General features: G+C 30.6%; 1 protein-coding gene across 4 annotated transcripts in view; it reads left to right on the plus strand.

Annotated features, from left to right (window-relative positions):
• ttk (zinc finger and BTB domain-containing protein ttk) overlaps nt 1-14215 on the plus strand; it is a 95642-nt gene that overhangs the window by 26352 nt on the left and 55075 nt on the right. For all 4 annotated transcript variants that reach the window (XM_075379639.1, XM_075379636.1, XM_075379638.1 and 1 more), the window contains exons 3-4: nt 1089-1229; nt 6443-6785. In XM_075379639.1, the coding sequence (XP_075235754.1) occupies nt 1089-1229; nt 6443-6785 (484 nt within the window). The remainder of the gene's footprint in view (nt 1-1088; nt 1230-6442; nt 6786-14215) is intronic.

Below are 14215 nucleotides of genomic sequence, written 5' to 3' on the forward strand. Positions count from 1 at the left end.
TTTATGGGGTTTGTAATACTGTTGCAATCAAACATGTTTGTGTTATTAATGAAATTTTACATTAATTTTGATTGCAACAATGCAGAACAACATCTGTGTAAATTGATTATTCATTCAATTTTCTCTAAAAATTGCAGCAAATATCTTAGATGGGAACGACAAAGAGGTATAATGGAGAAGTTTACATCATCAAGCTGAACATGAAATCATCCCTCTACTTGTAATGTGAACTTTTCTTTACAATACCCACAATTTTCAATCTCTCTTAGTGGCTACGCCTTAGATAATACATTCTTTCATACTTTACTCCATTTTTAAGTACCCATTGTTTACCTCTTCACTGAACACTATTGTGGCTTTCTCACTGTAATATTAGATAGATATTTAATACTAGTATTTAACAAATCAGTGTTTCATTTATTATATCAAAGGAATTTTTAGCAGATAATTTTTAAGCTCAATGAAAAGAGTTTTGCCATCTTTAATTTAGACAAGAAAGCAGTGATTAGTAGAATTTACAACTGATAATATGGTTACGTCTGATGTTGATACAATAAAAGTTAAAACGTTGCTACATATTACAATCAAGCTATCAATGCTATAAGCATGTTATTACCATGGGCATTATAAAGATGTAATGAAATAATTCTTGCAAAAAAACTTCTAATTTATCTATCCTAAAATAACCACTGTAATTTATTTCATATGATATAACAAATGATTAACTTACATTGACAGACTGTTACTTTGACTATGATGCAATTTTTTTTTTTTTTTTGCTAATTGTATTTCCTTATCCATATCACAAGTGGTATAGGTAGATGTTAACTGATATAAATATTACAATTTTTCTATCTGAAGTGTAATTTGTTGAAAAAATAGATCAAAATAAAATTCTATCCATTTCTTCAATGTAAATATACTTATGATGTACATTTGGATAAGTATTAATGAATAGTATGATGACAAAAATTTAAGTATTGTACCACAGTGGCACCAAAAAGATTACAGTAATATTTAAAATTTTTATATTTGTATAATTTTAATTTTTATCACAGGATATAAAATTTTTTTTTTAATTGTTCCAGACGTTGTTTGTTGGTCACCCCGACAAACATCCTATAGTTATATTAAAAGATGTCCCTTACGCTGATATGCGATCACTTCTTGATTTTATGTATCGTGGTGAAGTCAGTGTTGATCAGGATAGATTGACAGCATTCCTTAAGGTATGTATATCTATCAATATCTTTAATAGGTTAATTTTTATATAGTACCTTGCATTTATACAAACATATTAAGTTTCTTTATCACAGTTACAATTATGTAACTGTACTAATCAATTATGATTGGTAATGCTGAATATTAAATCAATTTTTACTTCCTTGTATGAAGTATAACAGAAGAGCAACAGATCCAGGCTATAGGGAGGATGATCAAGTTGAGTCCAGTGCATTTTTTCAAGTTTTGAGATCATTAGAGTTGCAGTATGGGGCCTGGTGTAGTGGAAGAGGATAGCCTCTCGAATCGGTTGGTTTCATCTTTTGCGGTGATATGCAGCTCTCATCTCATTTAACAGCTCGCAGTAGTAAGCAGCATTGATTGTGCATCACTGATGCAAAAAATCAATGAACAAAATGCCCCGCAGGTCGAAAAAACAGTTGGAAAAACCTTGCCAGCTAACGGTCGAGTTTTGGCTTTTACTGGGGCTGCCTCCCCTTTCCTTTACGTTTTGTTGTAGACTCAAAAATGCATCACTTTTTTTTCGCAAACCTTGCTGTAAGCCTCTGACAGGCCTCCAAACGTCTCAACTTCTGATCTGTAATCAAAAGGCAAGGGACCTATCTGGCACACACTTTACGGAAATGTAGGTTGTTTGCGATGAACGCTTGACAGCTCCCATAACTTATTCCAACCTGTTCTGCAATTTCAGATATTCTCACTTGTCAATCGTCTTTAAGAATGTCTCAAACCATGCAAATGTTTTCATCTGTAATGCTGGTTCAAGGATGGCGGTCATGTTCCTAATTTTCCACTTGCTCTCATCCTTCTGTGAACTCTATGCCAAGCAAACTCACAAGTCCTTGTCAGTGTTGGGTCCCCGAACTGTGAAGTCAATCTCCAGAGAATTTCCGTCGCTTGAACTCCTTCACAAGCAAGAAATTTTATTATTATGCGTTACGCAGTGAAGTCAATTGCTCCGATATCATGAGCATTACTGATGAATTGGTTAGGAGTGTGGAATGGCTGGCTGTCCTCACTTCTAATGACCCCACCCAAGCATACTAGAAGCATGGCCACAATCCTACCAACCGTAGACGCTCAGGAACAAAAATCTCATTTGTATTTGATTTACCTTCATATATACCCAACTGTGGATATCATTTATAATGATAAGCTGGTAGTTTTTATTGTACAAACAACATTAAATTATAATTATCTGAAACCAAAGATAAATGGTGTACTGTTTTTATTTTTTATATATATATTTTAAATAATTCATTAACATTTTTACCACTGTGTTAATAAAATTTAATATTATATGAATTACAAACCATCAGAACACAGTAATTAGATAAGTTAAACATACCAATAGAAAACATAATTTTGAAAAAATGACAATTCATTAAATGAATCTGTTTTAATATAATAGATAAAGAATTTAATACCAACTGAAGATGAGGTATACAAAAAAAATTAGTAATTTGAAATTAATATAAGTTTATCTTATCTAATTACTGTGATTTGGTGATTTATATTTAATATAATATTAAAAATATATATATATATAGAGAGAGAGAGAGAGTATTTCTAAATTAGTTGTACAAAAATAACCTTTAATAATGAAATAAGTAAACAGCTTACATAAATGTTTGATACAACATTGAATACAGTATAACTTCAAGTTTCATTTTTTACAATTGTTCAATATTTTACAATATACCTTAGTAATGTAGCAGATGTCGTATCTGTAATCAATTTTCTGCCAAATCCTATGAAGCATGTCTTCTTGATCTATGGTGGCAACTGTTTGTGTTATCCAGTGTAGCAGCTTGTTAACATATCCTAGAAGCAAAGGAACAAACACTGTGTCTTTAACCATAACCTTATACAGAGAAGTCCATTGGAGTTAAATCAGGCGATCATAGTGGTCAGAAAATTGTTACACCACGTCCAATCAAAGTAAGCACTTCGCTACTGGGATATATAATAACTGGACGATGATAATGTGGCAGCGCACCATCTTTCCGGAAAATGAAGTCTGTGTCCATATCCTGTTATAATTGTGGCATTAGATAATGTTCAAGCATGTCCAGGTACATTGTGCAAGTTACAGTTCACTCTGCAAAAAAGAAAGGACCATAAATTTTGTGACAGCTTATAGCACAAAAAACATTTACCTTAGGCAAGTCCTGTACATGTTTGATTATATGTGGGTTTTATTCACCTCGTATCCGAACATTATGTCAATCCATCTTACCGCTGGTATGTATGGAAGGTCTTAATCACTGAACAGAGTTTTATTAAGGTAATTATTTTCAGTTTCAATTATGTTTAACATGTTTACACAAAACTCAGTTCATTTTTCTTTATCACCTTTACTCAAAGCTTGTGTCAGTTGTAATTTGTAGGGTTTAAATGAAGGTCGATTACACAATACCCTCTATACTGTAACCCTAGAAATATTCAATTCTAAGCTGGCATGTCTGGTTGATTTACCTGGACTACGAAAGATTGTCTGCCTCACTTGTTCAATTGCTACTTCAGAAACGATTTCTGTTTTAATGAAACAATTGTACCATACAATAACAGATTGTCTTTGAGGTGGTTGCTTGTGATATTTAGTCATGAACTGTTTCCAAATGGTATATGATTTGAATTCATGAAGCCGTGTGAACACTGAGGACACTTTTCACCAGTATACAACTCTATGATGACTGATGGAATTACTCATTTGCGTGTGCCACGTAGTAAGAACATCAGGAGCTGATGGTGTTGGAGAAGAATGAAACTTACGATTTTTTAAGCAATTTTGCTATTTTGCAAGTTATTTACTTTTTCGTTATTAAAGGTTATTTTTGTATAATTTAGAAGTACTGTGTGTGTGTACACAGGGTGTTTCTAAAATGGTGGGCTGGCTATACTTTTTCAGATCCTACTTGTAAAACTAAACAAAAAATATCCTTAGGAAAAATGGCGATTTCTCCTTCATTCTCCCTCTGTACACCATTTTGTTATTTTTATATAAATATTTATATCTAAAGTTGGGATAGAAAAATCACATTAATATTTGGTAAGCGTCTTGGTAATAAAGTATTAAAATTAGAAAAAATCAGGAATTAAATACCTTCGCAAATTGCAAAATGGCAGCCATGTGTATTTTTCAATCCATTATTTTTCATAAATATTTATCAAATTTTATGTGATTCGCTAAAATATTAAGCTTTTTATTTTGAACAAAATGATTTTTTTTTAAGATCAGTTCACAAATTGCAGAGTTATGGCAGAAAATTGATGTTGTAATTTTATGTCTGTTTTCATGTCCACAACTTTACGTTCAATTCGATTAAATATTGTTTTTATTTATTGTTAGTTCTAGTATTGCAAATTAAAATCAAATTAAGTAATAATTTTTTCACAATAATAGACCTAATAATTAAAAAAATAAAAGAACTGCCTGTGATAATCTTATGTTAATTATTGTAGAACATTAGGTGTAATTAAACAGTTAATTATTGTTAAAGGTTATAAGAGATGTTCAGTGTTCAACATTAGAAATTACAAAAGTCTCCAGTCTTTTTCGGAGATATTGTCTTAACCGTTCAAAAACTCCGGGAGTATTCCTAATTTCTTGAAATTCATTTGGGATCCTTTGTTGAAGGTCCTCAATGTTGAGTTGAATAAACAATAATATTTTTTCAAATGGCCCCACAGGTAGAAGTCAAGGGGGTTTAAGTCAGGTCATCGAGCAGGCTGAGGCACTACCCCTCCACAGCATATCCATTTTTTCATGGAAAGTTTCATGCAGGAAATCTTATACCGACTGACTGAAATGTGGTGGAGCTCCGTTGTGGTGAAACCACATATTTTCTCTTAATTGTAGATCTTCCAAAAAATATGGAAGATTTTCGGTTAAACGAGCAAGATAATTTAGAGATAAAATGATTTGGTAGAATGACAGGACCCAAAAGATAGTCATTAAAAATATCTGCCCATATGTTCTGGGAAAATCTTTGTTGATGGCTACTTTGGATGGTACCATGAGGATTCTTGTCGCACCAGATACGCTGGTTGTAATAGTTTTGATCATCATTCCTGCTGTAGGAAGAATTGTGAATTGTGTACTATTGCAGCCAATTTAAATTTGGAATGTTGGCAAATGTCAATGAAGAAAAAAAAACTATTAAAATTCTCTGCAAAAGCAGATGTGCTTAACCACTTGAAAGTAATAAAGTGCCACTATGAATGTTTAATGAAATGTAGATGATGGTAATAAGCAGTTCTGGTCGGTTGGATAGTTGGAAATCTTACTATTACATTATCAGATGATTACCTTATAAGTGTTGTGCAGTCATTTGGTAATAAAGATAGTTGAATTGAAAAACAAATGTATAATGCTGCTGATTATTATACAAAAAAAAAAATTATATATATTATTTCAAGATGTTATCAGTGATGATCCTTGTTATCAAATCAGAAAACACAGGTGCCTTTCTAAAAAGTTTAGAAAAAATGGTTATAATTTATCCTTTAAGTGCCTCTTGAGATAATTGTTTTTTGCTTACAGTTATAAGAAAATTTACAAAATCATGTGGGTAATTAAAAACATTCATCAGTCTGACTGCATTACCACTATATCATGGAAGCCAGAAAAAATTTTCAATGCTATTAGTTTGTTTAAATAAAGGTTTTAATATCAGTTCTGATTTTTTTCTCTTTTGTTTAATTCATCACATAAGCTTGCAGTTTATGCTTGGAGGTATGGAATGGAAATTTTATAACATGAAAAATACCATGCCTAGCTGGAATTCATATCATAGCCTGGATGAAAATTAAACATTTCATGATGTTACCACTACACTGTGGAGGTCAACAACATTAGTTTACTAATTTTAAAATAAAAAATATCTTTCTCATATCTAGAATTTTCTTGTATTTAAAACTTGTCCTGCCCACATCATCCTGTATATGATAATTTTGCTAGTTCAAGATTTTTAGATAAGTTTATAAATTTATTCTAATACAAATTTTTTATTGGATTTATATAGTCTCTGTATATTTGTCTGGTGTTCTCTTACAGATCTTAATACTTCTTATTGAGTATTTACTGATCACAATGTTATTAATTGAAGATACATTTTATAATACTTATATTTTCTAGAATATGTTTGTGTTAATCCATATTTGTTATTTTTAACAAATTTTATTTTATTGATTCAAGGTTGCAGAATCTTTGAGGATAAAAGGTTTAACAGAAGTTAATGAGGAACGATGCGATCTTCCATCCATTGCATCTTCCTTGCTGTCGTCTTCTGCACCTCCGCCACCCCCACCACCGCCACCACATTTACATAGGATTCACCATTTGCCTCAGCATAAACGTAGTTTGCCACCTATGGCTGCTAATCCATTACTTGGTTCTGCTCTAACCGCTCCTAAAAGGAAAAGAGGACGGCCAAGAAAATTGTCTGGCAGTGATCAAACAAACGGGAATGGTTCTGGTAATGGGCAGGATCAGGACCAGGATGAAGTTTCTTCTCAACCAAATAGAACAGATTCTCCAGGTCAGCAGTTACAAATTCTAAAGAAAATTGTAATATTTAAAAAAAATTATATTTTATATTTGGTTTTTATTATAACTTTTACAGAGTAGAAATTATTGGGTAGTACTTGTAGTATGCGGTCTACCATCATCATGAGGTCTATCACTACATGCGGTCTATTGTACCATTGCATATACAATTGTATATAATTTGTATATTTCATGTTAATTAGATAAGGTTAATGAGTGAAGTGAGCTTTAGGCTAAGTTTGGTTAGGTTAGGTTTTTTGTGTTTGCTGGCCTCCATGGCACGAGTGGTAGCATCTCAGTCTTTCATCCGGAGGTTCCAGTTCGAATTCCAGGCAAGCGTGGTATTTTCACACACGCTATACAAATAATTCATCTCATCCTCTGAAGCAATACGTAACGGTGGTCCCGGATTAAACAAAAAAAAAGGTTAGTTTATTTTATGTCGATATCATATGTAGTTGAGTACACAGCAACATTACCGTTTTTTTGTTTAACCTCCAGGACCATCATTAGGTATTGCTTCAGAGAATGAGATGAATGATTTGTAGCATGTGTGAAAATGCCATGTCTGACTCGGATTCGAACCCAGGACCTCCAGATGAAAGGCTGTGAGATACTACCACTCATGCCACGGAGGTCGACCTAACCTAACACTTGCTTTGCTTGCTAACATCATTTAATCAACATTAAATATACCAATTATATTCAATTTGTATATAATTTATAATATTAGTTTACTTTTTAAAATAAATTAGATGGAACACTTAACTGAGAAGGTGGGATGATACTACTTTAGACCTCATGATGAAGGTAGACGGCATAATAAAGTAGCACCAATTATTTCATATAGCTCACTGTTGTAGAAGATGAAAAGTAACAGTTAAAATTGTTTGTATTCAAACAAAAACAAGATTTACTTAAAATTAGTCTACAGCAAAGCCTTTCTATAGAATCTCAATAAAGAGGAAAACTGTGAAAGCAAAAAAAATCCTCAATCGATTCACAGCCCTTCAATGCAGACAAATTTTTCATAAACTGTGGGTCTTACAACTATTTTTTATTTATTATTCTTATGTACAGTTAGCAGTATTTTTTATTGTGTTGCAATTTTACTATTGGAGGTAGTTTTGTTATTTTAATTAATTTTTTTTTTTTTGGAATAGTTAGGGGTATATATTAGAGTAATGTATTTACAATTTTTTTTTTTTTTTACTTGTACAAAGTAAAGGAAACATTGTGATCACAAAAATGTTCGGTTTACAGATTTCGACTGAAATATCCATTTTGACCATCCCTGAATCTATTTTGACTAGTTTCAGCGTGGATAGTAATCTGTACATATATACGTATAAAGTATTTTGCATAACTCAAAAACGATAAGCCGTAGAATTAGAATGTTGAAATTTTGGATTTAGGACTGTAGTAACTCTAGTTGTGCACCTTCCCTTTTGATTGCAATTGACTTGACCAAAAAACTCCAAAACTCAAAAATCTGGATTTTGTACTTTATCTTAACTGCTGCAGTATTAAGCTCTCATTGAGAGCTTTTCAATGATATATCATAAGTGGTACTTATTTTCATTGGTTCCAGAGTTATAGCCAGATAAAATTTTAATTAATGAAATATTTGGATCTTACAAGGAGAAAGCACATCGGTTTGAATCCAACTTTATTTCCTTTTTTTTCAATTTAAATATATTGATATATTAATCTCTGATTGTAAAAAAATTTTCAATAAAAAATTATTCAATAATAACAATAAAAAAATTTTTTTTTTAAAATCAGAAGTTATTAGTGAAATAGAATTTTATATACTTTTCATTAAAAAAAAATGTGTGTATGTAATTTAATAGGTGTGCAAGGAAGTCATGTTATGTCCACATCAGATTTTTTTCAAATAGGCAAATTTCATGAAACAAAATATACATGTTTTAATTCCATTTATTCAATAAAACAAAAGTTAAAAAAAATAAATAAAATGCTAATTAATATCAAATTTTATCATCCACATACACACGTAAATCTAACGCGACTGCTAAATTGTATGTTGTTGCTACAAAAAAAGATAATCTAAAGAGAATAAAGAATTTATTTAGTTAGAATTAATGTCAGTGTAGAGAAAAATAAGTGAGAGTATGATATTTTTTAACATTACCATGTCCCCTGTTTTTTTTTTTTTTTTTTAATTTTTAAACTAAAAAAAAATTAACCTATACACAGATGTGTTTGTATTTATTGTTAGTGGTTTTTAAGAATAAGTTAATTGACCAGAAACCTATTAATGCAGAGGTGAAAGCTTCTTTCCTGTTTTGTGCACTCTTGTGAAATGTCTTACTTTTGAATAACGGTAAAATGAATAAAGGAGATGAATTTATAATCAATAGAAGTTAATTATTTTCTGCTGTAAAAGACATACAGTTCATTACATTTTTTCTAGTATTACAGCATTCTAAAATCAATTGTAACTCAGGCTATATTTGTCCTTTGTTTTGATTCTGGAATGCTTTCTTAAAAGGAAATACTTTGAATGAATTCTTTGGAAACTGATTTACCTACCATCAATTTTATTGCAATCAGTGTTCATTTTTTCTTCAGGTTTTAAGTTGACAATTAATTAAGGATTAATTATAATGAATACAATTTTTTTATTAAGCTGATTTAAAATAACAATTGAAAAATGTTGTAATAAATTAAATAAGTTGATGCGTATACTGTTTTCTATAAATATTGTATTACATTTATCTGTAAAATAGTTTTTCATGTTGAGCAAATTTTCCCATATTTAAAAATTAATAAAAAACTTTTCTAAGATGCAATGCAATAAGAAATAAAGATGCAGTAATTGTAAATATTGAAGAGAAGGGAAAAAAACAATTTTTCAGTAATAACTAATTAAGCATCTATTTGTGGATAGTTTTTAAGTGCGCAAGTGAAAAGGGTTTCTATTTAAGACCTAATATTGAAGTTGCAGTAATGTTAAAAAAAATTAATGCAAAATATCAGATGGCTGGTTGGTTGTTCTTGTCACTTGTCAAAAATATGATATGAAAGATAGGTTAATGATGGTGAAACTTGATTATATTTTAGATCACTGCCATCAAAATCATTGGTTGACCATAGTGATAAATATATTGAATAAATTTAATAGTCTATTTTCGAAGTGCATTAAAATTTGTTTGAATACTGTTTAGTTTAACTGGTGGTTTTTTTCTAACAGAGTGATTATGCAACAGCAACATTTACATTACATAAGAAAAGTTCCTCTTTAAAGTGGAAATCTGCTAAATCAAAAAAAATTTAGATTCTCCTTTAGTTTCTTTTTTTAAAAACAGTTTTGGTGTATTGGTTTGTTATATTTAATGGAGTAAGATAATGCTCAATGATGCAGTTGATTTTACAGATAATACAGGTTTTATGGATAATTACTTGAATTCAGTATACAATTATGAAAAATTAATTTTGAAAATTAATTTTTTACACTTTAAAAGAAATCAAGTGGTATAATTTTATTTGTAATTTTTGTAGCAGGAATGCATACATTGCAATCATAGTTACCGTCGAGTAAAGTTACACAAATAATTTTTTACAGTTTCAACTGCCTTGGTCACAAATATGTATTTTATTTAAAGTAAATTTTTTTCTACAAAAAAAGTGATTATCTGAAATAAAAAATGGAATAAATATTTCAGCTAAGATAATGCAAATAGTTTGGAATCCTTAAAACTGTTAAGAGAATTTTTTTGTGGAAGGTTTTTTTTAATATTTTTGATTGTAGTTAACCATAATACCATTTTTCTTCTGGGTCATAATGATGCATTCAAGTTTCATCTCCCGTCACAGTATTGATAAGGAAGTCATCTCCCTTGTCATAATAACTCTTCAAAGTTGTTCACAGCACAGATTTTACAATAGCCCCAGTTGTGCATGAATATGTCCTAATCATTCTTTTGATATGCCTATCCGGCTGCCAAAACCTTGTGTGATGTGACTTCATTTTGACCCCCGGTTCATCCACCTTCTTTTGGTGCTTCTCATCAGTCATAGAAACCGGTCAAATGCTGCAAATCAAAGTTCATTCTCAGTATTAGCACTGACTCCTAATGCACAAAATTTTGTTGCCCACCTATTTGCAGTACTTCAATCACCCACCATATAACAGTTTCATCACCATAAATGATTTTTAAATGATGATGGATGTCACTTTACGCCCACATTTTTTACTGTTAAAAATTTTATCAGTGCACATTGTTTTGAGACATGATTACATATAAGGAATATTCAACTTTGGCAACAACAGAAATAACAGTGGCAACAGACAGAAAATTAGAGGCCGTGAATCAACAAGTTTTGTAATGATGGTAATCGGGGAATAAAACTACAAATTGCAGCATCTGTTACTTTGTACAAGATTTTGTTCTTCCATTACGTTCCAGTATGCATTACATTTCTTTATAAATGTTATATCCTTGTAATTAATTTATAATGTCCCAGAAAATAACTGTAAATATTGTCCATATACAATTAGATGTTAAATAATTGTCGGAGTTTTGAAAAAAAATATTTAATTGTCTGTTTATCACGTAATGTTGTAATGTTTTCAAATTAATATAAACAAGTTTAGTTCACTTTGTCTTTTTGGTTTTGCCAGTTTAGAGTAAAATTGATAATGGGTCAGTCCATTTGAAGTGTCCCAAAAAACATAAGTTGGTTGCTTGACCAATTCAAAAAAAAAATGAAACTTACCCACTTGTTTCCTTCATGTTTCAGGACCTTAAAATTGTTAACCTGTGGTGGCCATTTTTGCTACAATGCGCACACCTATTTTTGTGATTGTAAGGGTGTACGGAAAAGATCATAACTAAAAAACTACTGGTCCTGGAAGAATGAAACAATTTATTTATATTTCTCATGGTAAAACATGGTTAACATTGGTATCTGTCTCTCTTCTTTTTATGAGAAATTTACACCAATAAAGTTGAACATGAAAAACCGTGGAATTTCACTTTTGGTAATTTTCTTTCAAGAGGCAGGGACGGAATACACAGTTTGAATTATTGTTTCATATGTAGGTATATGTTAGTAGTTTTACCATAAATAATATCAATGCTTACCTCTAAATTTTTATGAATTTTTATAATTAAATTTCTTTTTAAATTCAAATTTTTGCTTCAAATAACTCTGATGGGGTTGGTGATAAAAATCTCAAGTTTGTACAACTAGCAGTGTTTTTGTAGATATTTTTTGGCAAATAGAAAAGTTTCTTGTCGTCTTTGTACTTTTCATTTTTTATATATTTTCTTATATTTAGTCCTTATGTTTTTGAAGTTGACATTTTCATTATTTTTAAAATATTTTTTTTTAACTTATAAATGGTAGGTCGTAATTTAATAATAACTTAACCAATACCAGTAATGTAATACAATTTTGGTTCAAAAATGCTTGTAAAACTTACCCAAGCTGAGATTTCAATGAGCTTACATCTTTTTTCAAGAATTAATTTTTGTTTTTGTAAATACTATCGAAGAAAAAATAAATAGTTGTAAACTATTAATTATTCTTCAATGAAGTAGCCTGTTTTTTATAGCAATGAAAGTTTATTATTTACTGTGGTTAAACAATAGTTGTGATATCTGACAATTTTTCAGATACTCTATTTATTTTAAATTTTAATATTGATGGCCTTCGATCCATGCTTATTTTTTTCAATTTTGATGGAAGTGATACACCCAAAATGCTACAAGCAGCATCTAATTTTCAATATTATATGGGGCAATGAATTGTTCTTGGTCTTTGCATTCATGTAGTTCTTTGTTCTGCTGAGAAAAAATACTTTTGAAACAGTTAACACAAAGAGACTTTCCAGGAACTAAATTTAAATTTGGAAAAATGTGTTTGAAAAAAGAGCTTTCTCTAATGTTATTTGTCGTAAGTTTTTCTTAACTGTTTTCATATGAGTTCTCAAAGGGTCACAACAGAACTGACCATGCAGGCTACTGAATTTTAACAAAAACTTTTTTTCATAATATTTACAAACTAGTGATATCTGAATTAACACATAAAAAAAAATAAGTTGTTAGTTTTCATCACTAAACTCACAAATTTTAATGAATTCTTTGGTGGTGTACCATACACTTTTATGACACTTCAATAATACTAAAATATTGTTGTAATTTATACTATCAAGTTGGCTAAACAAAAGAGGACTCACCTGAAAAATGTTTTATATTACTAGATTATTCAGTTAATTAAATGTAAATGTTCACATTCAAATGTGTCTTCATTAAAAGTAATCAGTTCTTATAAAATTAATCTTTACCATGGTTATAAGGTGATTTAATTACAATTGATTTAATTGAATTAAATATAAACAGTAATTTATTTTTTTTAAATAAATATATTGATTAATAATATACATAATTCATGCCTTCATCATTTCTCTGTGCATTTCTCTGTGCTCCGGAACCTCCGATACATTCAGACATGCTGTTCGTCTGTGAGGTGTGAGGCGGGATCTGGTTCCCAGATCCAGACAAGTATCCAGTATGCGATCATGCGGCGGTGGGGAGGGACGAGCCTTCATCATTTCTCTGTGCATGATCCACACACTTTTACCAATGATTTGGAAGCTTGAATATTCCTTTTTCATAAAAAGTTTGAGGACAAATCATCAACCAATTTTGCATATGCTCTTGTTTTGGCTTCATTGCTTTTGAACCGTTCCCCTCCAAGCAACTCTTTCAAGGACGAAAACAAAAAACAGTCACAGGAAGACAAATCTGAACTATATGGTCAAGGACTTTCCAATTTATCCCTTGTCAAAATCATTATGTGCAGCCTGGAATTGTCATTGATAAGGAAGACATCTCAGATGAGCATACCCCATCTTTTTGTTTCAGTAGGTGGCAATAGTAAGCCGCATTTGCTGTTTGTGAATTGTGGAGAAAACCGATGAGTAAAATTCCGCTTGAGTCAAAAAGAAATCATTGCAAGAACTTTTCTGGCTGACAGATATGTTTTGGCCTCCACTGGGCAACCCTCATTCTTCCTTCACCACTCCTTACTCGCCATTACTGATTTCGGAGTGTAATGTTGGACTCATGTTTCATCACATGTGACATTGCACCTGAAAAAATCATTCCCTTGCCGAAATTGATTCAGAACTCTCTCACAGATCTCCAACCTGACTTGTTTTTGATTTTCAGTCCACAACTTTGGTGTTCAGTTTCATGTTTTGTTTCCTCCTTATTGATGGTAAACAAACTAACTTTTCTTCTTATTTCATAAAAGTATATAAATTTGTTACTCCAGTTGACAAGTTCACCAGCTGATTTTTATGATATATTACTTTTTATTTATTGTATTGTTAATCTAAATCATTCATATATTAAATATATACATATAGTAAATAAACATATATTGAAC

This window comes from Lycorma delicatula, chromosome 12 (assembly GCF_047948215.1).
Source record: "Lycorma delicatula isolate Av1 chromosome 12, ASM4794821v1, whole genome shotgun sequence".
In the NCBI taxonomy this organism is placed as follows: domain Eukaryota; kingdom Metazoa; phylum Arthropoda; class Insecta; order Hemiptera; family Fulgoridae; genus Lycorma; species Lycorma delicatula.